The sequence below is a fragment of the Pongo abelii genome, chromosome 10, assembly GCF_028885655.2.
Source record: "Pongo abelii isolate AG06213 chromosome 10, NHGRI_mPonAbe1-v2.0_pri, whole genome shotgun sequence".
NCBI lineage: Eukaryota > Metazoa > Chordata > Mammalia > Primates > Hominidae > Pongo > Pongo abelii.
Window position 1 is genome coordinate 119,506,985 of NC_071995.2, and position 26,710 is coordinate 119,533,694.

Here is a 26,710-nt window from a genome sequence, read left to right on the forward strand (position 1 = left end):
GGGCAAGGGGCGGGGCGCGGCGGTACCTGGGCCGCCAGGGAGCCGGGGGTGGGCTCTCCGGGGACAGCCGGCAGCGCCCCCAGATCTGCACCGCCAGCCGCCGGGAGCTCCGGGCTCCGGGCGTAGAGGCTGCGCTGTCACATGGGCGGCGGCGACGGGGCCGCATTTAAGCGGCCGGGGGACGGCGCCCGCCTCCAGCGCGTCCTCGGGCTTGGCTCCCGCCGGGCGCCCCGTTCTCTGCCCGCCGGGGGCCCCGCGCCACGCCGCACCGCGCCGCCCCCGCCGGGCCATGCGAGCGCGGGCCCCGCCGCGATGAGCTCGCACATCGCCAAAAGCGAGTCTAAGACGTCGCTGCTGAAGGCGGCGGCGGCGAGCGGGGGCATCCGGGCTCCCCGCCACGGCCCTGCCCGGGACCCGGGGCTGCCTAGCCGCCGGCTACCCGGCTCCTGCCCGGCGACGCCGCAGTCGTCCGGGGACCCCAGTTCGCGGAGGCCCCTGTGCCGGCCGGCGCCGCGAGAGGAGGGCGCGCGGGGGAGCCAGCGTGGGCTCCCCCAGGCGCACTGCAGGCCCCGGGAGGCGCTGCCGGCCGCGGCGTCCCGACCTTCGCCGTCGTCGCCGCTGCCGCCGGCCCGCGGGCGGGATGGGGAGGAACGGGGACTGTCCCCGGCGCTCGGCCTCCGGGGCTCTCTGCGAGCCCCGGGCCGCGGGGACTCCGTTCCAGCCGCCGCGTCCGAGGCTGACCCGTTCCTCCACCGGCTGCGCCCCATGCTCAGCTCCGCCTTTGGCCAGGTAAGGGCCGCGCCTCCCGTCAGCGCTCCGGGGAAAGGCGCTCGGGACCCTGCCGGCCGCGACTGCGCGTCCACAGCCGCCTCCCGCGGTCCGTGGCCCCCCACGGGTCACGCCTCGGCTCACCTCGTCCTCCCCGGGCCGGCGCCGTTGCCGGCACTCTTCCTCCCCGTGCCTGGTTCAGCACCCCGTGCGCTGTCCACGCTCCGGGCCTCTTGGGGCAAGGCCCTCCCCGCTAGCCTCCCTCATACCCGCCGGAACCCGCCAGTCCTGGAAGAGAGCGACCTCTACGACCGTCCTGGAGATTTGCCGGGGTCAAGGAGGGGCGCTCCGAGCAGGTGGCACCAAACCCACTCCTCTGGCCTCTGGCCAGTACCGCCAGGGAGCGACTCAGGAGAGCAAGCGGTTTGGAGTCTGGGGGTCAAGAGAGGGGACCTCAGAGAACACAGAATTACTTGAGGGCGAGGGACACTGGCCACTGCCTATCATGTCCCTGAAAGCCTGAGAAAAGTTAGGAGATCCAAAAATATGAGGAAAGAAAAGAGGTGTCTGGGTAGGCATGGAGGGGCATGCAGAGCTGTGGCTCAAACTGGAACTTTGGAGTGGTTTAAGGAGACTGTCACTCCAGGGATGCCATTGGAAGGGTCAGAAAGGCCACGAAGAGGTCATCAGTGGTTCCCTCAGGCCTTTCCCTCAAGAGTCCCAGGCACCTGGGAGCCTGCCCTTTAAAAGCAGCTCCGTAGTCACAATTCAGGTCTACAGTTTGAGGCTGTGCTGCTGGGGAAACAGGCTCAGTAGAAGGAAACCTCTGAACTCCTGAGGAAAAAAGCCAGGGTTTCCCCTAGTTCGGAGTCTGTAATCAAGTCAAACTCATTGGCACAGCTTTGAGACAGTTCTGTGGCAGCCTCCGAGAGGTGTCATGCAGAGGTCTGATTAGAGCATTTGCGTGGTTTGTAGGGAAACAGGGGGGCCTGTGCCTTTCTGTGCTGAGATCTAGCATAAAGAAGCCGTTTCAAGCTCCTGGTTTGCCACGCTGGATCAGAATTCCAAGGAGGCCCTGTGTGTTTTGCTTCAGATCTGCACATTTCTTTTCAAAATACTACTCGGCAGTGGCTGATGCTGGTGGAGGTCTGACATGAAGGCAGGCCGCACGTGGATTTGGGTTGCGTGGGGCTGCTGTGGTGGGGCCATAGGGCAGTGGTGTGTGGCTTTGTTCCTGCAGGGAGCCCTCGTTAGCCGAGTTAGCTGGAAACAGTTCTCTGGAGTAGAGATTTGGATGCAGAGCCGTGAGAGTTAGTGAGGCGATGTGTCAGGGGAGTTCACTGCAGTGGTTTGTGTTAATGAGGAGGTGTAGGCTGTCAGGGCACGAGTGGTCTTTGGATTGGGGCTGGGTTGCAGCAGGAATGCTGGGTTGTTGAATGGGTGATACCAATTCGTTCATTTATCAATTATTTGTTGAGCATTTATTAAGGAAACCTTCAGGGGTTTCCTTAGTTCCTGTGGTTTGTTTGTTCAGACATTTGCTAGACACCATTGAACCAGATAGCCAGGGCCCTGGCTGTACCTAGCAGTTTGGAAGGGTAGGTCATTGGCCTAGAATCATACACTTTCTGGTTACTCAGCTTGCTGCTGATCTGACTCAGCTCCTGAAAAAAAAAAAAAAAAAGAGTCCTTTCTTTCCTGTCTTGCAGAATTTGCCTACATGAGCCCTTTCTGAGCTCCGAGCATTGTAGCGACGTGCTTTTGTTTCTCCTTCTAATTTCTCAGTCATTAAATGAATTCTCTGGCCCAATGTTCTGAAATGTCACCAGGGTCACCTGAGTCAGAAGGAGCTAGAAGTTCCCATCAAATATTTACTACCTCCCTGTGGAAGCTCTTGCCTCTCAGAGCTGCGGGCTTTTACTTTAAAGCCCAGCACATTCAGTTTGGGCTTCCATCTGACACCTCCAAGTCATCTACGTGAGCAACAACAGCAAACCCTGGCTGGGACTTTTGTGTCAGAGCCTCCAGTCTCCTGTGACAGAGAGGAATTAATCTTTTCTTCCCTTTTCTCCGTATTGAGATTTCTGTCCTTAGAGGCAGGGTCAGAACCAAGAGAAGTCAGATGGGGTTCTGAATACAGAAACTTTTAGTTAAGATCTGCTTAGGACAAAATACAGCCCTGGGGAAGTATATTTTTCATATCTCCCCAAGTTTCATTTGTTTTTAACTTAACTGAATTGCTTAACCTCATTAAGTCTATTTCTTTTTTAAAAAATATATTTTATAATAGAGACAGGGTCTCACTATGTTGCCCCGGCCGTCTGGAAATCCTGGGCTCAAGTGATCCACCTGTTTCAGCCTCCCAAAGTGCTGGGATGACAGGCATGAGCCACCGTGCCTGGCCAAGTCTGTTTCTTTGCCTGCAACGTAGGGATCATCAGGGTGCTTGGGAGATTAAATGAGATATGGAGAGATAGAGAGAGCTTGGCCCAGGCCTGGCACGGAGCCCTTGCTAACTCTATCAGTGTTAGTTATTTTTCTTCTTTGTTGTTGTTGTTGATTAACTACTAAGGCCTTCTTCCTTTTCATTTGTAATAGTCTCAGTCTCAGAGAGCCAGTGTTCAGAATGACACTGAAGGCACCAAGATGAATTCCTACCTTAAAGGAAACAGGGATGAAAACTCTCCCAGTGACCTCATAGAGCATCCTTATTGATATGCATGGAGACAGCATGGTTCTGAGGCTAAGGTGTGGAATGGTGGCTTGGGAGATAGCAGAGATGCAAGTTCTAATCCTGGCTCTGTCACTTTCAGTCTCAGTGACCTTGGGCATGTTATTTTCTCTCTCTGGTCTTGGTTTCTTCATCCAGGAATGAGACTGACAAAAACTGCTTTGCAGTTATTAGGAGGCTTACACAAGATTAAGGATATCAAATGCCTGGCTCATAGTGGGTGCTGGATAAAGGGCAGCCTTCATTAATGTTATTGCTGTTATTAATAGGGTAATTGAATGAGGGCCTGGGTAAGGTACTTTGAAAGCTGATTCTGAGCCAGGTGAGGATGGCTATTAAGGGAAGGAGCTGAATGTAAAAGGATCTTTCGTACTCCCTCTTTGTGGCCAGCTAGGGACATGCCACCCAGCTGCCTAGAGAAGATGTGATGTCAGAAATTAACTCGGCAGAGGCATGATGACATGGGGCTTTGGGTCTTGGAAGACTATTTTAAGAAACAGACTTTCTGCCCCTTACCCTGAGCTTGAGAAGAAACATGCCTGGTGGAGGAGGCAAATGTGGATAAAACCCACAGCTCTGTCCCATCCTTCCCATTTTTCCAGCTGTAGAAGCATGTCTCCTAATACAGTTAGGCTATCCCTATTGCCATACTGCTTTGCACATAGCAGGATCACAGTATTTAATGAATGAATGAATGAGTGAATGAATGGAATCACCAGCCTCCAGACTTCAGAGGCTTCCTTAGTTCCTGTGGTTTGTTTGTTTATTTTGAGACACAGTGTCACTCTGTCACCCAGGCTAGAGTGCAGTGCTATGATCTTGGCTCACTGCAACCTCTGCCTCCAAGATTCTAGCCATTCACGTGCTTCAGCCACTCGAATAGCTGGAATTACAGGTGCCTGCCACCGCACCTGGCTAATTTTTGTATTTTTAGTAGAGATGGGGTTTCACCATGTTGGCCAGGCTGGTCTCGAACTCCTGACCTCAAGTGATCCGCCCACCTCAACCTCCCAAAGTGCTGGGATTACAGGCGTGAGCCACCGCGCCCGGCCAGTTCCTGTGGTTTAGATGGGGAGAGAGTCCATGGTGGTTTGGGTCATGGATTTAATTGCACTAAGCCTAGGTTCCTAAGATAGGGCTGTGTCTATTCCTCACTCCTACTCCAGTCATGTGTCTCCCTCCTTCTCTCTGAGAGGGCTTGGAGTCCCTATAGGCTTTCTCTGGGGCCTGGGGAGAGGGAAAGCGAGGGTCAGCTTGTGGCTAACGTCAGCCACAGGTGATAGGAGTGGCTTGGAGTCAGTTCAGTGAGAGTCCTCCAGGAGGTCAGCCTTTGCCTCCAGCTGTTTTTTGAGAGGCAACAATGGCACTTGAGGTCTCAGTCTAGAGCCCACTGCACAGTGGACAAAGTGTCTTCTTATCTTCACAGCTACCTGTGAAGGTCAGCATCATCAACTCCCCCCACCCCCACCACAACAATTTTAGAAATGAGGAAGGCTTGGCCAGGCACGGTGGCTCGCACATGTAATCCCAGCACTTTGGGAGGCTGAGGCGGGTGGATCACTTGAGGTCAGGAGTTTGAGACCAGCCAGGCCAACACAGTGAGACCCGTCTCTACTAAAAATACAAAAATTAGCTGGGTGTGGTGGTGGGCACCTGTAACCCCAGCTACTTGGGAGGCTGAGGCATGAGAATTGCTTGAACCCAGGAGGTGGAGGTTGCAGTGAGCTGAGATTGTGCCTCTGCACTCCAGCCTGGGTGACAGAGGAAGACTCTGTCTGGAAAAAAAAAAAAAAAAAAAAAGAAATGAGGAAGGTTCAAGAGAGAGGAAGTGACTTGTCCAAAGGTCATATAGTAAGTACATGGCAGGGCCAGGTGTAGTGGTTCACATCTGTAAGTGCAGCACTTTGGGAGGCCAAGTCAGGAGGATTGCTTGAGCCCAAGAGTTTGAGGCTGCAGTGAACTATGATTGCACCACTGTACTTTAGCCACAGTGACAGAGTGAGACCCTGTCTCTAAAAATAAGTAAATAAGTAGGTGGCAGGACTGTGCTGAGAATTGTGGTCTGCCTGTCTCTGAAAATACCTGCCTGTTCTGTATGTGCCATGCTGCTTTGGTGGGAGGTCACATAAGCGTGTTCCCTGTTCGTCAGAAGCATCTGCAAAGCACCTCTCACATTACAGTCCAGCTTTCCCTGAGTTTCTTAGTACCGGGCTGTCATCCAAGTTCAAAGGCTGGTGATAGTTCAAATGCTGGTGATAGTTCAAATGCTGGTGATAGAACTGACCAGGGCCAAAGGCCAGCCTCCCTTCTAATCAGGAATAATCAGCAATGAGTTTATCCTTCTCATCCCTCTGATCCTATTATTCCATTCCAGCACTCAAAATAGGGCTTCTGGAGGCCCAAGGGCTGCTGCCACAGTGGATAGAGATGGGAGGTGAGGGCATATAACATGCTTCACTCCTTACAGGAAGCCCCCGCCATTCAGCCTTTTTTGTTTTTTGTTTTGTTTTGAAGAGACAAGGTCTTGCTCTGTCACCCAGGCTGGAGTGCAGGGTACAATCATAGCTCACTGCAGCCTCAAACTCCTGGGCTCAAGTGATCCTCCTGCCCTAGCCTCGTGAGTATCTATGACCAGGGGCACAGCCGCCATGCCTGGCTAATTTTAAAATTTTTAATAGAGATGGGGTCTTGCTATGTTGCCCAGGCTGGTCTTGAACTCCTGGCCTCAACTGATCCTCCCACCTCAGCCTCTTGAAGTGCTGGGATTATAGGCATAAGCCACCATACCCAGCTGTTCAGCCCTTTAAAAATTTCCTACTGAAGGCTGAGCCATCTGTCCCTCCTGCCTACCTGCCCAGCTCAAGTTAGCTTAAGTAAGCTTTAAAGCACATCGAAATCCCTGGATCCCTTGCTATCCTCAAACCTCAAGGTAGTATCAGCTCCTGCACCTGCCCCCAAAGCAGGATGGGATTTCTTCAAAGTGTGTGATTTTTCCATAGGGACCTGGTTTTGCCGGCTCCTGTCTCCTGTTTCCAACGACAGAGGCATATCCCAAGGTCGACAAGTGGGTGCTATGCCCGGAATGGCCTGCAGGGGGCAGGAACCACCAGATTTGACTGAGTTGATGCCCTGCTGAACAAATGGATGCCACTCTTGGCCCTTTAATACCAATGCTGGGCAGGGGAAGACGGCGCTTTCTAGATGCTTGGCACAGTGCCAAGCCCTTTGCATGTATTATCTCATTAGCTCCTCACAAGAGCCCTGTGGGAGGTGCCATTAGAATCCCTATTTTATAAATGAAGAAACTGAAGCCGAGAAAGATCAACATGTCCTCTAGGCCACATGGTTACTAAGCAGCAGACAAGAATTTTTTTTTTTTTTAAATAGAGATGAGGTCTCACTATGTTGTCCAGGCTGGTCTCAAACTCCTGGGCTCAATGATCCTCCTGCCTTGGCCTCCAAGGATTACAGGTGTGAGCCACCATGCCCGGCCCAGGACATGATTTGAATCCAAGTCAGCGTGACTCCGCAGTCCAAGCCTTTTTTTTTTTTTTTTTTTTTGAGACGAAGTCTTGCTCTGTCGCTGAGGCTGGAGTGCAATGACGCAATCTTGACTCACTGCAATCTCCACTTCCTGGGTTCAAGGGATTCTCTTGCCTCAGCCTCTCGAGTAGCAGAGACTGCAGGCACCTGCCACCACGCCCAGCTAACTTTTGTATTTTTTTTTTTTTTAGTAGAGATGGGGTTTCACCATGTTGGCCAGGCTGGCCTCGAACTCCTGACCTCAGGTGATCCACCTGCCTATGCCTCCCAAAGTGCTGGGATTACAGGCGTGAGCCACCGCACCCCGCCCCAAGCTCTTAGCCTCTACATCAGTGCTTCCCAACACCGGCTGCAGGCTAGAATTACCTGGGAGTACTGAGCAACACCAATGCCCAGTGCCCATCGGAGACAGAATTAAGTCGGAATTTCTGGGGAAGCTCCCCAGTTATGCCAGTCTATAGCCAGCCTTGAGAATCTCTGCTTTACGCTGTGCTGTTTTGGCCTTTACATATATCCACCCATTCATACCTGGACCTTAACCTGAGCTTCCCTCTGGGGTCCCTAGTGAGCACTATTGTTTCAAAGGAGCCTACATATGGTCTATTTTCTAGATTTTGCCTGCAAGTCTTTCCTGAGCCCCTAGACTCAGACAGATTCCCCTCATTCACATTCTCAGAGTTTTTGTGTTTTCCCTTCATAGCATTTATCTGAAATGTAATCAGATAACCGTGTCCCAGTTCTAATATCTCCTGCCCACCTGCTAGAATGTAAGCGCCCTGAAATCAGGAACTGTGTTTCTCTTATCCTCCAACAACGTTCCCAGAGCCAAGCATGGTGCCTGACATTTCTCCACTGGACAAGTGATACTTCTTTCTTCCATTTAAATAATTACTGATCCAGTAGCTATTCGGTGTCTCACACTTTCTCATGTATGCTATATAAGCAAGCTAGGGAAAACCCCATTTTCCAGTGGAGGAAACTGAAGTTCAGGCATGGGAGGCAGCGCTGGGCATGGTGGCTCATGTCTGTAACCCCAGCACTTCGGGAGGCCAAGGCAGGTGGATCACCTGAGGTCAGAAGTTCAAGAGTAGCCTGTTCAACGTGGTGAAACCCCATCTCTACTAAAAGTACAAAAATTAGCCAGGCATGAAGGTGTGCGTCTGTAATCCCAGCTACTCAGGAGGCTGAGCCAGGAGAATCTCTTCAACCCAGGAGGCAGAGGTTGCAGTGAGCTGACATTGCGCACTGCACTCCAGCCTGGGCAACAGAGCAAGACACTGTCTAAAAAAAAAAAGAAGGTGGCAGAGCTAGACTCAACCCCAGGCCTCCCCGTCCTTCCCATTCATCGGAGTCCACTGACCCCTGCCTGGGCCTGCTTCCTTCATGCTGTTTCCAGGAGACACGCATCATCACCCTCTTTTCTGTTCTTTAGTCATCAATACCCGCCCCCCAGGCTCCTCCTCCTCCATCTCCCCCTCCAGAGGTTTGGCCCAAACAAGGCTGCTGAGTAACTCCCCTGACTAAACCATTGCGTGGTTGTCAGCAGCAGCACCGGGGAGGTCAAAGAGTTATCCAGGGACCTCCTTCCGAGCTCCCTAGGAGTGAGCACCCTCTGGGCAGCGCCCCTACCCATCTTCCTCACAGGAGTTCTGAGCAGCCACCCCACACGGGACAAAAGTTCCTGGGAAAGGAGGCTCTCCGGGCTGAAAACTGAGCTAGCGTTCAACAATCGGCTTGGGAGGAGTTCTGCTTCCAGTCTATCTCTGGTGCCCCCTGCTGGAAAAAGCTGGGTGCAGGAAACAGGGACACTTGCACGCGGGGAATCTGGCTGGGGCTGTAGGTCTCAAACCGGACATCTGAGGTGTGAGATGAATTCATATCAAAGCCGACCCTGGAGGGACGAGGAAGAGCCAGTCACCTAAAAAGCTCCAGCTGTGGGACCTCGAAGAGCGCTTCGTAAAGGGCTTCTTCTCTGCTCGGCACCCCAAGGAAGCTGGGGAGAGGTCTTTGCTCTGGATGAGGTAGGGGGCGAGGAGGAGGAGGTTCAGAGACCTTTTGCTCATGCCCTCTCTGCCTGCGCTGCCTCCGTCATGCTCGCCTCGGGGCCATCTCCTGGTTTCCTTTGGGTCGGAGAAATTGCACACAGAGCAGAAGGATCTGATCTGACTGTTGGCTCATCTGCGCTGCCGGCCCCCGAGCCTCGTCCCATTTCAGTGACAAGGCAAGTGTGAAAAATGGAGCATGATGGAGGCGTCACCAGACCTCCCAGGCTCTCGACTGGAGCCGCAGCTCTCAATGCAGCTGGAATTGCCAGGGGCAGTGAGTGCTTGTCCAGCTCACTGCTCTTTGGAAGGGGCATTCATCTCCCTGAGTGCTTGTGTGTGCATGCATGTGTGTGTGTGTTTGTGCGCGTGTGTGTGTGTGCATGCACGTTTGTGTGTGCGCGCACACACAAGGCTGGGAGCTGTGCGGCAGGCACCCTGGCTTCGGGAACCCAAACTAGCCAGCTTCCCTTTCTGGGCTTGCTGGCCTAATTCCCAGCCGCAGCTGCCATTCTGGGCCCCCCTCCCTGAGGCCATCTCCCTGCAGATTTGGCAGCGGGGAAAGGAGGGGCCCAGAGCAGGGGAGAGAACCAGAGAGAGGACTGAGCGCTAATCTGATGTAGATGATCCGGCAGCCTTCTCCAGCTTGGTTCCCCTCTGCCATCAGCTCTCCAGGTGATTTTCCCTGTGCCCTGCACTCTCCCCTTCTGCTTTCATCTCCTTAAGAAAGTGGCCAGAAAGTTAAACCCACACACAAACACACACACAATCCACCCAAAAAAAAAAAAAAAAAAAAAAATCGGAGAGCAGGAGCGGGCAGACGAGTAAGAGAGCACGCGCGCAAGAGAGGGCTCACATCCGTCCTGGAGGAAGAACGGCACAGACGGAGGGAGGCTGGGGTTGGCAGAGATTGGGACGGAAGTCCCTCAGTCCCCCAGGAGCCTCCTTCATGGACCCGGGGATCCCAAGAGGGGCTGCCTCCACTTAGGATGGGCAACTGTGTCAAGTCTCCACTGAGAAATCTCTCAAGGAAGGTATGTTTTTGGAGTTTCCAAGATCTGGGGCTGGGGATTGGGGGTATCTCACCATCTGTCTCAGAGGTTGGGCACAGAAAGGGTAGCTGGAGCTTGCTACCCTTCCCAGGGGTTCTGTCCAGGGCTGCCTCCCTGCTTCTACCCCAAACACCCTCCTATTGCCGTTTTCTGTGTCCCAGGCTTTGGGCATGGGGGTCGGGGTGAAACTGTGTTTGGGAATTTGCACAAGGCTTAGGAAAGAAACTGTGTAGCTTTGGGGTTTCTGGGATGTAAAATGAAAAGGGTGGATCCTTAAGATGTCAGTGAACTTGACTGGCACCTCAGTCATTCAAGGGACTGGCCGAGTCCCTTAAAACCGGCAGAATCTGAAGACCCTTCCCAGCAGCAAGGCCAGGGACTCATTCATATCCTTTGAGGGTCTGTGAGCCTCTCTGATGGCCTCTAAGCCTTCAGAATTGTGGATTTTGAAGCAGACCATTGCTACTGAAAGGAACCAAACAATAATTCTTCCTCAATAATTCTTGAGTTAAGTCAGAGTATCTCAAATAGGACCCGAGTGGCTTTAGGGCCCAGAAGTTTTTCCATTAAGAAGTAGGCTGCCCGGGTGATGTGTTGAGCAGGGGTTGCATGTAAGTCACTTTCTGTGGTGGTTTTATCGCCAAACACTTGGATTTTTTTTTTGTTTTTGCAAAAATTCTTTTTAGAAAGAAAATGATCATCTCTAAAGCATCTTTCATGCAAGGCTGGGTTTGCACCTATAGGGTTTTGGGTTAGGTGGGCTCTGCCTATTTTTCTAGCCCTCTGTAGCCAGGCCATAGAAGAGACTCAGATATTATTTAAAGGAAGAGGGAATGATGGGGTTGTTTTCCTCCAATTCTTCCATTTTCCAGACAAGGAACTTGATTGACATTCAGTGGGAGGGGTTAAGTGACTTACCTATGGCCTTGGGTGAGCTATTGGCGTCTCTATCCCCAACCCCATCCTATCTCGGTCAGTTTAACAGCCTCTCAATTTAGGACGTTTTGGGCTTTTCTGCTTGTCGTCTTCCTCATTTGGCTAAGCTGCTCACATCAAATTCCTTCTAATCTTCGCTGTTCCTTGGATCCTTCCAAGGGCTTGTTGTTTCTTCCATGCACGCCTCCCCCATAATCTGGTATCTTCTTAGGGGAGTCTTCTGCATCGAAAGTGCCCTCTGCGCTGTTCCAGAGAAGCAGAAAGTGATCTGAATTAGCCCTTGTAATAGGTTTCATCCAGAGCTTGAGGAAGTGAACTTAAGAACAAGGATTATCCTTCTGTCCCACCCATCTTCCCTTACACAACAGCGTGCTTATGAGTCAGATTACACAGGCCTCGTCTTTCTGGCCATGTGACCTTAGACAAATTACTTAACCTCTCTGTTCCTCGATTCCTTTGTCCATCCATCAATTGGACATACCAATATCCACCTCTTAAGGTGATTCTGAGAATGAAATAAAGTGCTGTGCACAGTGCCTGGCCTATAGTAGTCAATAAATGTTAGTATTCTTGTCATCATAACCATAATTATTCCACTCTGGGTTTTAGAGAAGCGGGATGGAGGAGAAACAGGAAATAGGAGAGATTTTCAGTCCATAGAGTAAAAGATAAAAAAAACTTAACTGCATTCAATTTCATGTTTCTATCATAGTATTAATAATTGCTTTTTTTTTTCTAAATATCTACAACATACCTAATGTCTGTTATCTCATTTTCTCTTTTCCACTACGTAGTTCTTTTGGCTGTTTTATAGAGAAAGAAGCTGGACTCAGAGATAGAGCCTTCCTAAGGTTACACAGTCGATAGGAAGCAGAGCTGGGATTTAAACCCTGGTCTGTGTAAAATCAGAGCTGGCATTTTATTTTTATTTTTTCCTCTATGAGAGGCTGCCTCTCTCTTTCCCCTGCTGTCAGAAATGTTATTCATAGATTTCTGGATCTGACCTTAGAAGTCGTCTAGTCCAAATTCCCGCTCAGCGCATCAGTCCCCTCCCCGCTCACCAGGCACTCCCTCATTCGGCTTCTCCTTGAAGACCTTCATTCGGCAAGAGGGAGCTCTGATGTGCATACTCTTGGTCAGCTTGTGTTATTAAAAAGCTGTTAGGTCATGAGGCACACTTGCCCCTTCTGTTGCCGTGCCACACTTAGGAGACGTCGCCTTGGTGCCAGGAGAAATTGTCGGTCCATGGGTTGCTGCCCACTTGGCTTCCTAAGCGGTATCTGGGGAACTGGAAATGGTGAGAGGCAGCCTGCACCAGGCTCAGAGCTGGGCAGGACCAGGCTGTCAGGTGCCATCATTGGCCAGAGAAGAATTGCAGCCTCTGGGGCAACTTGGTGCCAGGCAGTATTATGATGAAGAGATGCAGTGGAAATTCCCCAGCTACCACTGCTCCATTCTTCATGGGAGCAAATTCCTCTCCATCCTTCTCATTTCTTTTCTGATTGGCAGATGCTCCCCCACTTCCTCTGCAGCCAGAAGTAAATGCCTTCTGGCACCCAGCATCTCTTAAATTACATCACTGCCACCACCATCATCATCGCCATCATTGCCATCACTATGGCAACTCTATTTATTCACCTCCTCTTGCCATGCCCTAGCCACCATGCAGAGCACTTTATGTGTATAACTCATGACTTGCCACAGGAATCCTGTGACTAGTCATGATCATCTCCCACAGTATGAAGAAGGAAACTGGAGCACAGAGAGGTGAAATGACCTGCCCAAGGTCACACAGCAAGCAAGTGGCAGAGCCAGAATTTGTCCCTAAGACTGTTTGAGCCCAAAGCCACCAGACTAAACTGCCTTTTAAAGTTGTTTTTTTGTTTTGTTTTGTTTTTTGGTTTTTTGTGTGTGTTTTTGAGATGGAGTCTCGCTCTGTTACCCAAGCTGGAGTGCAGTGGCGCATCTCGGCTCACTCTGCCTCCTGGGTTCAGTGATTCTCCTGCCTCAGCTTCCCAAGTAGCTGGGATTACAGGTGCCCGCCACCACACCCGGCTAATTTTTGTATTTTTAGTAGAGACGGGGTTTCACCATGTTGGCAGGCTGGTCTTGAAGTCCCAACTTCAGGTCATCCACCCGCCTCGGCCTCCCAAAGTGATGGGATGACAGGCATGAGCCACCACGCCCGGCCTGCCTCTTGGAGTTCTGTGCCACCTGCTACCTCCCCGCCTTCCTGGGTTATGCTATCTCTGAGCCAAGTGCAGAAGATTCAGCCAGAAACAAAAACGCTGACTCTCTGCAGACATCTCCTGAGACTGGTTCCTGGGGTTCGGCCAGTCACTGTCATCTCAGGCATGCTTTGATCCACTCTCCCAGATGGGAAGGTCTCTCTTGTTCTGCCTTGCTCTAGTCTTGCCTCGCTCTAGTCTAGGTCCCAGAAGTCTGAGGGAGTGAAGCTGAGGCTCTGAATCACAACTCTTTGGGATATCAAACCAGGAGGGGCTCTTGGCCTGTCTGACATCCCTCAAGTTCTGGGATCACCTAAAACAGACATTTATTGCACTCATCGAACTTGACCCTGGGACTGAGTTCTTTCACCTCCAGCCTGAGTAGCTGCTTCCCCTTTGAGGAACCAGAATACTGCACCACCCTCTCTAGGCCTGGAAGGGGCTTAGGAAGTTGGAAGGGAGTCTCGGTCTGTAGCCCCCCAGGGCTTTGGGGAGAGGAAACAAGAGAGGACACGGTGGGCAGGGGGTTGTTCTGCGTCTCAACCTGGAAGGACAGGCTGCCCCTGGGTCTTGGGATGTTCTCCTAAGCAGGGTCTTCTCTGCCCTGGAGGAATCTGATTGCAAGTAGAATGCAGTAGGATGAAAGGATAGGGTGCGCAGACCTGCAGTTCTCAGACAAAGAGCCCTCAGGGTTTCAGCTCCTGTCGCTCCTTGGGAAGGTCCTACTGTAGCCAGATCCCCCCACATTGAAGGAAGGTATGCAGGCTCCAGGCTGAAGGCAGAGTGCAGGAGCTGGATTCTGTAGAGACACTGGGCAACCCGGGAGGCTGGGGAGAACTGAATGTTGTGTCTGGATGCTGCTGTTGTCCTAAGGGGAAGGTCTGTGGGCAGTGCTGACTTTTTATAGCCGCATGGGAACCTTCAGGGCGGAGGATCGGCTGGTCAGGGCCTGGGAGCACAGCTATATTAGGTAAGCGGAGAAGGCCCCTGCCTTAGCCTCTAGAGGTCCGGCACTCTGGGCCAGGCAGGGAGCCAGGGAAGGCGGGACAGAGGAAAAGGAGAACTGGCGGATGGCAGAGAGTGTCTAGTCTTGAAATCACAAACTGGGTGGAATCCTAGCTATGGATGTGCCTTGTGTGGTCCACCCGGTGCTTTAAAGCAGATCTGGTTACACTGGGCTGGAATTAAGTAGTGCTACCTCTTCAGAGGGGGCACCATCTCAGGCTAGGTGCGGTGGCTCACACCTGTAATCCCAGCACTTGGGGAGGCTGAGGCAGGAGGATCACCTGAGATCAGGAGTTTGAGACCAGCCTGGCCAACATGGTGAAACCCCATCTCTGCTGAAAATACAGAAAAAAAATTAGCCGGTGTGGTGGTGGGTGCCTGTAAACCGAGCTACTCGGGAGGCTGAGGTGGGAGAATCACTTGAATCCGGGAGTCAGAGGTTGCAGTGAGCCGAGATCATGCCACTGCACTCCAGCCTGGGCGACAGAGTGCACTAGCCACACACAAAAAAGGAGGGGGCATGTTTCCACTTTGCCCCAGTCCCCACCTCTCACACCCTGCCTGCTTCATTTATGTCAGCAATGGCACCTGCATGTGCAACCTCCGGTCTGGCAGACCAGCCAAGCCTGGTCTCCATGCTGCCAGCTCCGATTGCCCTCACAGCCTTCCAGCAGGGATCTGGCTGGGGTAGGACAAGTCCTTTTGGGAGCTGGGAGGAATGACTTAGCCCTGGAGATTGATTGAACTGGGAGGTTGGGAGCATTTTGGGAAAGGATGTTATTTCATTAGGCTCTGAGTGAACACTTCCCATTGGTGAGAATAGAAGCCCCCCGCTGCTCCTGTCTCTTCATGCACATGGGTGTGTGATTCTGTGTATATGTATGTGCCAGTGCATGTGTGTGTGTGCACGTGTGCATGTGCCACACAGAGGGCATCACATTCAGCTCTCCCCGGAACCACCATTTCCGTCAAGGATTGGAGACTCCGTCTGTTGGACCGATTTGATGCCTGTGCACTCTCAGGGCTCTCTGAACCCCGCTCCTTGACTCTCAGTGTCCCCTCTTGTGAAAAGCCCCTCCCGGGACCAGGAGCCAGGCTGGGCAGGGAGGTGACACCCTGCCTCTCTTTTGCATTTGCTTGGTGCTGGCTGAAGATGTGCCAGGAGGAACAGACCAGCTACATGGTGGTGCAGACGAGCGAGGAGGGGCTGGCGGCCGACGCCGAGCTCCCGGGACCGCTCCTGATGCTGGCCCAGAACTGCGCAGTCATGCACAACCTGCTGGGCCCTGCCTGCATTTTCCTGCGCAAGGGCTTCGCTGAGAACAGGCAGCCTGTACGTAAGTTGGCCCAGTGGAGCCCGCTGAACTCGGCTTCACAGGGCGTGAGGAGGTGCTGGGATGAAGAAGGGATCTATACAGAGCTCACACCCCCAACTTATGAATCTGATCCCCAAAGTTTTCCACTCATGGCTACAAAGTGCTGGTGAGTCCGTATCCACCAGCAAAATAATAGCAATAACAATAATGATAATAATAATAATATCAGATACATTGTTTTGAGCACTTACTAGGTGAGCACTATGCCTAGTGTGTTGGCGGATTGCTTCATTTAAGCCTCAGAGCAACTCTAAGAGGTAGGTGCTTTTATCATCCCCATTTTACAGATGAGAAAACTGACTTGGGCTGGGCGCAGTGGCTCACGCCTGTAATCCCAGCACTTAGGGAGGCCGAGGTGGGTGGATCACTTGAGGTCAGGAGTTTGAGACCAGCCTGGCCAACATGGTGAAACCCCATCTCTACTAAAATACAAAACTTAGCTGGGCGTGTTGGTGTGCGCCTGTAATCCCAGCTACTCGAGAGGCTGAGGCAGGAGAATCGCTTGAACCCAGGAGGCAGAGGTAGCAGTGAGCCAAGGTCGTGCCATGGCACTCCAGCCTGGGTGACACAGTAAGACTTCAACTCAAAAAAAAAAAAAAAAAGAAAGAAAGAAAACTGGCATGCAGAGGTCACATGCTCGAGGTAACAGCTTGCTGGTGGTAGAGGTAGGATTCACACTTGGGTAGTCTGACTCAAGAGCCTCTTGTGCTCCTAATGACAACTCCGTATACGTGGCACTATCTGGTAGAACTTTCTACAATGATGGAAATATTCTAAATTCCGTGCTGTCCGATACAGTAGCCACTAGCCACATGTGGCTGTTGACCACTTGAAATGTGACTAGTGCAACTAAGGAACTGAATTATGGATTTTATGTTATTCTTACTCAAATTTACGTAGCCACATGTGGCTAGCGGTTACTGAATTGGCCAGCTTTCTACAAGTAGCTAAATAATTCAAAGAGAGGAGAGGACTAATGAGGATGTTATAGAGGTAAACATTTGTAGGTTGCATTTATTGAATGCCACATGCTAAACACTTTAATAGCTTGTCTCACTGAATGCACACTAAGGCCCTGTGAGGTGGGTACTGGTATTAACCCATTTTACAGATGAGACTGTGGCTCAAACAGCAGAGTGACCTGCCTGAGGAAGCAGATCTGAGCTTCATACTCAGGTCTGTCTGCCTCTAGAGCCCAAGTGCATCTCCCCAGCCACATGAATTGGGGAGAAAGGTGTGTTCCTGCACCCCATTCCACCTGACCCTGAGTTGCTGCACGTGATCTTCCTGGCATATTAGTGGGCATCCCTGGCTCTACTCCAGGGCAGAGAACACACATAGCTACTGCTGTGCACGGGGAGTGTGATCCAAGGACCAGCCATCAGTGCTCAGCAGACCAGCTCTGGTGGCGGGCACACCCCGTGAAGGGGCACCTGGCTTTGCTGGCCCTGGGGCTTTGGGCGTACAGGAGGAACGGGAGGGGCTGCCATGGGGTCAGCAATGCCTGTTCCTCCTGAGTCCTGCCGAACTGGGCCCTGGGGAAATGGGAGGCTGCTTAAGGCTGATGCGTGGAAAAGAATTTATTGGGTCTCAGTAGCTGGTCCTAGGGCGTGTGCTCTGCATGTATGTGTACACACGTGTGCTTACTCACTCGCTTTCACGGACTGCTGGTATGACCCATTGCACAAAACATCCTTTTTGGTCACCCAAAAATGTCTAGGAACATATGGGTTTGTGTTGGAATGGCTGTGACCTACCCTTGAGCCAGGCACCATCACCAGCTTTTTTTTTTTTTTTTGAGACAGAGTCTCACTCTCTTGTCCAGGCTGAAGTGCAGTGGTGCAATCTTGGCTCACTGCAATCTCTGCCTCCCAGGCTCAAGTGATTCTCGTGCCTCAGCCTCCCGAGTAGCTGGGACTATAGGCATGCACCACCATGCTTGACTAACTAAAACAAGGGTTTTTTTTTGTAGAGACGAGGTCTCACTATATCGCCCAGGCTGGTCTCGAACTCCTGGCTTCAAGTGATCCCCTTGCCTTGGCCTCATAAAGTGCTAGGATTACAGGCGTGGACCACCGTGCCTGGCCCATGGAGAGCTTTTTAGGTGAACGTCCGTGCAGTCATCTCAGAGACACGCCTCCCTTCGGATGACTCCTATCCCCAGCCTGGCGGAGCTGGGAGCTTGCAGCCTGCTCCCTCCAAGCTCACACTCACTCTCAACACTGTCCTGCCACACAGAGCCGCCTCTGAGCCCTTGGTCCTATGCACCTGGTTGTCCCATGAGATGTGACTCAGCAGCCCTTCCCTTTCTAGATGATCTGCAGATGTTCTGGTGTTGTCGTCTTTTGTCCTGGGGCCAGTTTGGAGTGGCTGTCTCTACCCAACCAGGCCCCATTGGCTGGAATGGCCTGCGTGCACAGTGGAGGTGCCACACGCTCACTGTGGCATGCCTGCGTGTCCGTGTTCACGAGAGGTATGCGCATACCTGTGTGAGCCTCTTCAGGACGCGCACACCTGCCTGGTGTTCTCCCTGCCCAAAGGCAGAGAGCTGCAACACGGAGGAGGCTGGACGCTGAAGGCCACTTTTGGAGTCTACTAACCAGGTCCAGCTGGGCACCTGTATCCATTTCATGCCAGCCTGTCTCCCTCCTGGGCAGGCCCAGGGCGACTGGCAGCTCACCAACCTGAGCTTCCTCCAGGACTGCTCCTCAGAGACGTCTCTGCCATCTGTTCTGACGCCTAGATTCAGGGTTGCCTTGATTGCCCAGGAGACCTGAGCACTGCTTGAGGCTGGAGACATGTGCTTTTTGGACCCTGGCTGCAACCAGAAGCACTGGTGGCCCCCGGGGTCCTATGTGGTGTCCTATGACAGGGGAACGTATAGGGATGGGGGTCAAATTGGAGAAGGTGGGGCAGTGCCTGGGAAGCAGGCACAGCCCCATTCTGCTGCCACGTCTCCTCCTGACTCCTCCCTGTCCTCCTACCCCCACTTCAGGATAGCCCTGCCTTCTCTCCCCTCCTGCACCTCTTCTGTTGTCTTGCAGCCTCTGCCGCCCCTGCTCTTCCTGTTTCATTGGGTGGTGCTCTCTTCTGCCTGTTGTGACCTCCCTGGACCCTGTTTTATTTGCAGGTTTTTGCCACCAGACAAGCTCTGTTCCCTGATTCATTCTTTTTTTGTTTTTTTTGAGACAGGGTCTCACTCTGTTGCCCAGGGTGACAGAGTGCAATGGCACCATCATAGCTCACTACAGTCTCAAACTCCTGCTGACCCATTCTTGTATCTGGAACAAGGGGCTGGAGGCGCAGAGGTTCTGTGCCCAGGCTGGTGGGGCTGGTGGCTCCTTGGGCATCTCCTGTTAGGGGCCCAGGAGCTTCTATGTCTAAGGGAGATGTGGGGCTTTCTTTTCCCCTCAAGGACCTGATCCAGGCACACCTGTGCTGCATCCTCGTCACCTCCTACCCAGTGCCTGCTGCCACTTGGATGGCCCCCAGGTTAGATATTTTGTGACTTCCAGGTCCCTTGTCGCGGCTAATAGGACATGTTCTTTTGTTTCAGGATAGATCACTGCGACCAGAGGAAATTGAAGGTAAAACTGTGCCCCTTGGGGGAAAGGACTGCCTAGCCCTCTAGGAAGGTGTGGGAAGGGAGGTTGATGGGAAGAGAGGCCCCTGGGAATGGGGCCTGGTGCAACGCGGGGTATCTTCTGTGAAACCAGCTGCTGAAGGCGTGCACAGGAGGCAAGAGAAGTGCCCCAGCATCCTGGGAAGCTCCTGGGCCTCTCTTTCCATGCCTGTGGGCCTTTGGGCTGCCTTTGCCCACAGGGTCTCTGCGGGTCCTACCCCCGACCACATCCACCCTTGCTCACTTCCCCAGAGCTCCGAGAGGCCTTCAGAGAATTTGACAAGGACAAGGATGGCTACATCAACTGCCGGGACCTGGGCAACTGCATGCGCACCATGGGCTACATGCCCACCGAGATGGAGCTCATCGAACTGTCCCAGCAGATCAACATGAACCGTGAGTCCCTCTACCAGGCATCTGCCTCCCTTCTGGTCCTCACCCTTGCCGTCCTCTGCAGTCAGACAGGACTGGCTTCAAATTCTGCATCCACCTCTTTCCAGCTCTGTGATCTGGGGCCAACCACTTACCCTCTCTGAGCCTCAGTTTCCTCACCTGTAAAATGAGGGCCGAATTGGAGGAGTGGAGCCCAGAAAGTAGATTAGGGAATATCTGTAAAACAGCCCAATAACTGGCTCACAGGAAGAACTGAACAGAGGACTCTTGTTATTATTAAGTTTGTCTCTGTCTGACGAGCAGGTCAAGGAGGGGTTGCCCATTCTGTCAGTTGTCTAGTTGGAGACAGGGAATGGGTATATCGGGGGTGACCTAGCCCTTTCCTCTTTTTCCAGTGGGTGGCCATGTAGATTTTGATGACTTCGTGGAGCTAATGGGGCCTAAACTCCTGGCAGAGACAGCAGATATGATTGGTGTAAAGGAACTGCGAGATGCTTTCCGAGAGGTAACGGACAGAGGCAGGCAGGCATGGGGCGGCTATTGGAATCCTATCTGCAGTATAAATACTTCAAAAGAAGCCTGAGCCCCAAGTCCCAGATCAGGGGAGGGAGCTTGGACAGAGAAAGGTCTCTGGTAAAGGGGGGCAATGACACTGGAGAAGGAGCTCAACTTCCCAAAGTTGCCAATTGCCATGTTGGGGCGACCTCTCCTCCCTTCTTGCCTTCTCTAGTTTGACACCAACGGTGATGGGGAAATAAGCACCAGTGAGCTGCGAGAGGCTATGAGGAAGCTCCTGGGTCATCAGGTGGGACACCGAGACATAGAGGAAATTATCCGAGATGTGGACCTCAATGGGGATGGACGAGTGGACTTTGAAGGTAGGTGGGGCTTGAAAGTGGGAGAGAAGCAAGCCAGCAGTGGCCATCCATGGAGCCATCCAATTGTGTATCCATCATGCAACCATCAGTCCACCCTAACTTTCCAACCCCCAGCCCTTTCATCCTCCTATCCCTCCATCCATGCCCCCGTCTAATCCACCTCCAATCCCTTCCCCTTGCATCTATTCATGCATCTGTCCATCCATCCGTCTATCCATCCTCTACCTTTCCATTCATCTGTGCATTTATCCATCCATTCATCTACCTATCTATCCATCTGTCCATCATCCATCCATCCATCCATTTATCTACCCATCTATCCATCCATCCATCCTCTACCTATCCATCCGTCTGTCCATTTATCCATTCATCCATTCATCTACCTATCTATCTGTCCATTATCCATCCATCCATTTATCCATTCATCCATCCATCCATCCATCCATCCATTCGTCTACATAGCTATCCATCCATCCATCCATCTACCTATCCATCCATCTGTCCATCCATTCATCTACCTATTCATCTATCTGTCCATCTTTCCATATCTATCTCTCCATCTTTTCATCTGTTTATCTCCTTATCTGTCCAGATGCCTATTTATCCATTCCTCCATCTCTAAACAATCATTCCTATAGCAATTTATCCATGCATTTATCTGTCCATTCGTGCATCTATTCATTCTTCTCTACATTCACCCATGAATCTATCTACGTATTCATCTACTCATATAGATCTCTCTCTGTGTTCATACTTCTAAACTTCCATTCACACACTCATGTCTCTTTGTCTGCATATACTTCTACCCATACTTGCCTTGATCTATCCATCTGTTCAGTCATTTCCCCATCTATATCCATCTACTCATCCATTCACCCATCCCTGTGTCCATCTGCACCCATCCTTCTCTATCCATTTATCTGTCTACCCATGCACGCATCCGTCCACGGTAGGTGTTTTCTGAACATTACGTTCCTCAACTTGACGCTCAGGCTCCCTAAGATCTGATCACAGCTCACCTCCCCAGCCACAACTCACAGTCCTTCATTCACACTCCACCAAAATACTTGTGATCAGTGAAGCTGCTAGGGTCCCTCTTGAATACACTGATCTTTTTGCCAGGAGGGCTTTTTTGTTGTTGTTTGTTTGTTTGAGACAGAGTCTCACTCTGTTGCCCAGGCTGGAGTGTGGTGGCAGGATCTTGGCTCACTGCAAACTACGCCTCCCAGATTCAAGCGATTCTCCTGCCTCAGCTTCCCAAGTAGCTGGGATTACAGGCGCCCACCACCATGCCCGGCTAATTTTTGTATTTTTAGTTGAGACGGGGTTCCACCATGTTGACCAGGCTAGTCTTGAACTCCTGACCTCAAGTGATCCACCTGCCTCAGCCTCCCAAAGTGCTAGGATTACAGGCGTGAGCCACTGCGCCTGGCCACCAGGAGGGCTTTTATCCTGTTTTTTGTTTGTTTGTTTGTTTTTTTTGAGACAAAGTCTTGCTCTTGTACCCCAGGCTGGAGTGCAATGGCATGATCTCAGCTCACTGCAACCTCTGCCTCCTGGATTCAAGCGATTCTCCTGCCTCAGCCTCCCGAATAGCTGGGATTACAGGCACCTACCACCACGTCCAGCTAATTTTTGTATTTTCAGTAGAGATGGGGTTTCACCATGTTGGCCAGGCTGGTCTCGAACTCCTGAACTCAGGTGATCCGCCCGCCTCGGCCTCCCAAAGTGCTGGGATTACAGGTGTGAGCCACTGCACCTGGCCTATCCTGTTTTTTACTTGGGCTAAGTTCTGTTAGCCCAACAGACATTCTTCATGACTCGACAGTGGGACTCCTTCTTCTAGCACCCTTCCCTGGTTCCTCAAACTGAACTTCCTCTTTTCTGGGTTTTCACAGCACGTCAGACTCACCTGTTCTTCACACTGTCCCCTAACTGCTGGTTAGAGTTGTCTTCCCAATTGACTCTGAACTTTGAAAGAAGAACCCTATTTTCTTAATCTCTGCATTTCCTGCATAACACAGCTAGTGCTCAGTGAAAGGTTATTTATTTATTTATTTTAAGACAGGGTCTTGCTCTGGTCTTGCTCTGTCGCCCAGGCTGGAGTGCAGTGGCATAATCTCGGCTCACTGCAACCTCCGCCTCCCGGGTTCAAGTGATTCTTGTGGCTCAGCCTCCCGAGTAGCTGGGACTATAGGGGTGCGCCACCATGCCTGGCTAATTGTATTTTTAGTAGAGACAGGGTTTCACCATGTTGGCCAGGCTGGTCTCGAACTCCTGGCCTCAAGTGATCCACCCGCCTTGGCCTCCCAAAGTGCTGGGATTACAGTCGTGAGCCACCGCGCCCAGCCTCAAAGACTTTCTTTTTAAAGAATCAATAATAATCATAATAGTTATAATTTACTGTACACTTATGTGCAGTCATTGTACTAAGTAGCTTTACACATATTATTACATTTAATTCTCACAATGACTCTATAGATTGCATTATTATAACCTCATGTTACAGATGAGGAAACTGAGGCTCAGAGAAGTAATATAACTAGCTCAAGATTGCCTGCCTACTAAGAGGCAGAGCTGGGGCACAGCCCCAGGCCTGAAATCACAGCAGAATGCAGTCTTGTGCACGACGCCATGCGAGGCACTACGGGATACAGGGAAAGGGTAAAATGTTGACTCTGCGCACCAGGAACTTGCATTCTGAGCAGAAAGACAAGATAAGCATGTGCCAGAGACCGTGAGTGTCCATAACACAAAGGCTGGGAGGTTTTCTCTCAGGAGCAATCGGCCTTCAAGGCCGGGGAGCGTGGATAGTTGGAGAGAAGGCTTTGTTATCACCAGATCTGAAAATCTCAGGTCTCCCTGTATCCAGGTAGCGCCCACCACAGATGACAGCCTTGCTCTTGAAAGCCTGGCATCCCCCATTCATCCTACGAGGATGCACTGTACATCTGCTGTGTGCTAAGATCTGGTCTCTGCCTCGAAGAGCCCAAGACCAGCAAGAAAACCAGAGAAAACAATAGCATAATCCGTGTGTGCTGGGGGAAGCACAGGGGGCTGCGATAGAGGGGGCGCCTGTGCCAAGCTGCAGGGAGGGTTAGGGAAGACTTCCTGGAGGAGGTTATAAATAATTAGAGCCCCCCAAAATGAGAAGAGTCACCAGGTAGAGGGAAGGGCAGGTATTTACCCAAATGAGTTGAAAACCTGTGTCCACACAAATCTGTACATAGATGCTCATAGCAGCTTTATTCATAATTGTCCAAACTTGGAAACAACCAAGGTGTCCTTTCAGTAAGTGATGGATAAATAAACGGTGGCACATCCAGACAGTGGGATATTGCTCAGTGCTAAAAAGAGATGAGCTAGGCCGGGCGCTGTGGCTCATGCCTGTAATCCCAGCACTATGGGAGGCCGAGGTGGGCAGATCACTTGATGCCAGGAGTTTGAGACCAGCCTGATCAACATGGTGAAACCCCGTCTCTATTAAAAATACAAAAAAAATTAGCTGGGTATGGTGGTACGCACCTGTAATCCCAGCTACTTGGGAGGCTGAGACACAGAATCGCTTGAACCCGGGAGGCGGAGGTTGTAGTGAGCTGAGATGGTACCGCTGCACTGCAGCCTGGGCAACAGAGCAAGACTCTGTCTCAAAAAGAAAAAAAAAAAAAGAGAGAGAGAGAGATGAGCTATCCAGTCACGAAAAGACATGGTGAAGAGGGGACACAAATGCATATTACTAAGTGAAAAGCCAATCTGAAAACACTGCATACCATATGATTCATCTATATGACATTCTGGAAAAGGCAAAACTATGGAGACAGTAAAAAGATCACTGGTTGCAAGGGGTTGGGGGGAGGGAGGGATGAATAGGCAGAGCAGAGAAGATTTTTAGGGCAGTGAAACTATTCTGTATGAGGCCAGGTACAGTGGCTCATGCCCTGTAATCCTAGTATTTTGGGAGGCTGAGGCAGGAGGATCACTTGAGGTCAGGAGTTCGAGACCAGCCTGGGCAACATGGTGAAACCCCGTCTCTACTAAAAATACAAAAAAAAATTAGCCAGGCTTGGTGGCGCATGCCTGTAGTCCCAGCTACCTGGAGAGTTGAGGTAGGAGGATCGCTTGAGCCTGGGAGGTCAAGGCTGCAGTGAGCCGAGATTGTGCCACTGTACTCCAGCCTGGGTGACAAAGTGAGACCCTGTCTCAAAAATAAATAAATAAATAAAAATAAAAAGAAACGATCTGTATGATACAACAGCAGAGGACGCATGTCATTATACATTTGTCCGAACTCATAGAATGTACATCGCCAACAATGAACCCTGATGTAAACTGTGGTCTCCAGGTGATAACAATGTGTCAGTGTAGGTTTCTCAGTTACAACAAATGCACCACTCTGTGTGGAATGTGGTTGGTGTGGGAGGCTATGCATATGCGGGGACAGGGGCTGCAGAAAAAAATCTGCATACTTTCTAATCCATTTTGCCGTAAACCTAAAATTGCCCTTAAAAAAAGAGAGAGAGAGGCCCGGCATGGTGGCTCATGCCTGTAATCCCAGCACTTTGGGAAGCCGAGGTGGGCGGATCATGAGGTCAGGAGTTCTAGACCATCCTGGCTAACACGGTGAAACTCCGTCTCTATAAAAATACAAAAAATTAGCTGGACGTGGTGGCGGGTACCTGGTCCCAGCTACTCGGGAGGCTGAGGCAGGAGAATGGCGTGAACCCGGGAGGCAGAGCTTGCAGTGAGCCAAGATCATGCCACTGCACTCCAGCCTAGGCGACAGAGTGAGACTCCATCTCAAAAAAAAAAAAAAAAAACCAAAAAAGAAAAAGAAAAAAGAGAGAGAGAGAGAGAAGGGGCTGGGCAGGGTGGCCACACCTGTAATCCCAGCACTTTGGGAGGCCAAGGCAGGAGGATTGCTAGAGCCCAGGAGTTTGACTTTACAGTGAGCTATAATCATGCTACTGCACTTCAGCCTGGGCGACAGAGGGAGACTCTGTCTCTACATTAAAAAAAAAAAAAAAAAAAAGAGGAAGAAGAAGAAGAGAGGGGGTACAGGTTGCTTTTAGAAAAGCTGAGAGGAGACCAGCCTGGCCAACATGGTGAAACCCTGTCTCTACTAAAAGTACAAAAATTAGCCAAGCGTGGTAGTGCGCACCTGTAATCCCAGCTACTAGGGAGGCTGAGGCAGGAGAATCGCTTGAACCCAGGAGGTGGAGGTTTCAGTGAGCTGAGATAGCATCACTGCACTCCAGCCTGGGTGACAGAGCAAGACTCCATCTCAAAAAAAAAAAAAAAAAAAAAGTGCTGAGAGGTGAGAGAGAGAGTGCGCCAGCTGCACCTGAGGGGCTGAAAAGAAGATCTGTGTAATTGGAGCACAGAGGTTGGGAGTTAGCCCGAGAGATATGGCTGGTGATGTCAGCCGGGGCCAGATCAGGGAGGGCCATGAGGCTGTGTCAGGATATTGGAGATTTTCCAGTGGAGACCCGTGGGAGGTTTACGCAGGGGTCAGATCCGCAGATCAGAACACTCTCGCTGGCTGCTGTGTCCATGGATTGGAGGGGACAGAATGGATGGGGGACCAGCACAGAGCTGGGGCAGTGGCAATGGGGTGGGGTCTGAAGGCAGCAACCTGGAGAGGCCTCTGGCTGCTGCTTGCTCCCCAGCTGCTCCTCTACCCTTCTAGAGTTTGTCCGGATGATGTCCCGCTGAGGCCGCGAGGGCCCCTCCAGGACTGCCAAGCTCCCAAAGGCGGGGCTAAGAGGAGCCAGAGCTTGCCTCACCCGCTGTAGCCGCCGAGAGCCCAGGATGTACTGGCGGATGGGGCCTGCCTGCACCCCGGGGAGGCACCCACCCCGGACCCCCACCCCTCCGCACTGTGAAAGACTAACTCCTGCAACTGGAAAGCGGGGGCGCCCGCCGACGAGGAGGCCACCGTGCCAAGCCGGCAGAGGTCATGCCAGGCGCCAAGGGCCATGTGCCCAGCTGCTGCTGGCTGGGTGGGCCAGGGAGCCCGCCAGCAGACCCCACACAGCATGTCCGCCCCAGGGCAAAGCCTCCCACCTTCGCTCTGCGCCCGTCCCAGCTCGCCTCAGCCCTGTTATCTCAGAACCAATAAAAATATTTCCAAGAGCAA

At 51.8% G+C, this 26,710-nt stretch overlaps 1 protein-coding gene across 4 annotated transcripts; it reads left to right on the forward strand.

Moving 5' to 3' along the window:
- The first annotated feature begins 81 nt into the window (after window positions 1-81).
- CABP1 (calcium binding protein 1) lies at window positions 82-26,710 on the forward strand. 4 transcript variants are annotated; one of them, XM_024257387.3, is made up of 7 exons: window positions 8,515-10,118; window positions 15,459-15,638; window positions 19,238-19,268; window positions 19,556-19,699; window positions 20,092-20,201; window positions 20,427-20,574; window positions 26,261-26,710. In XM_024257387.3, exons 1-7 carry the CDS (start codon window positions 10,074-10,076, stop codon window positions 26,284-26,286), a joined length of 684 nt encoding a protein of 227 aa, XP_024113155.1. In that variant the 5' UTR covers window positions 8,515-10,073; the 3' UTR covers window positions 26,287-26,710. The 4 variants fall into 4 exon arrangements, with proteins under 4 accessions (XP_024113154.1, XP_024113155.1, XP_024113158.1 ...); XM_024257388.3 differs by having other exon boundaries at window positions 8,547-9,063; XM_024257386.3 differs by lacking the exons at window positions 8,515-10,118; window positions 15,459-15,638 and adding an exon at window positions 82-789.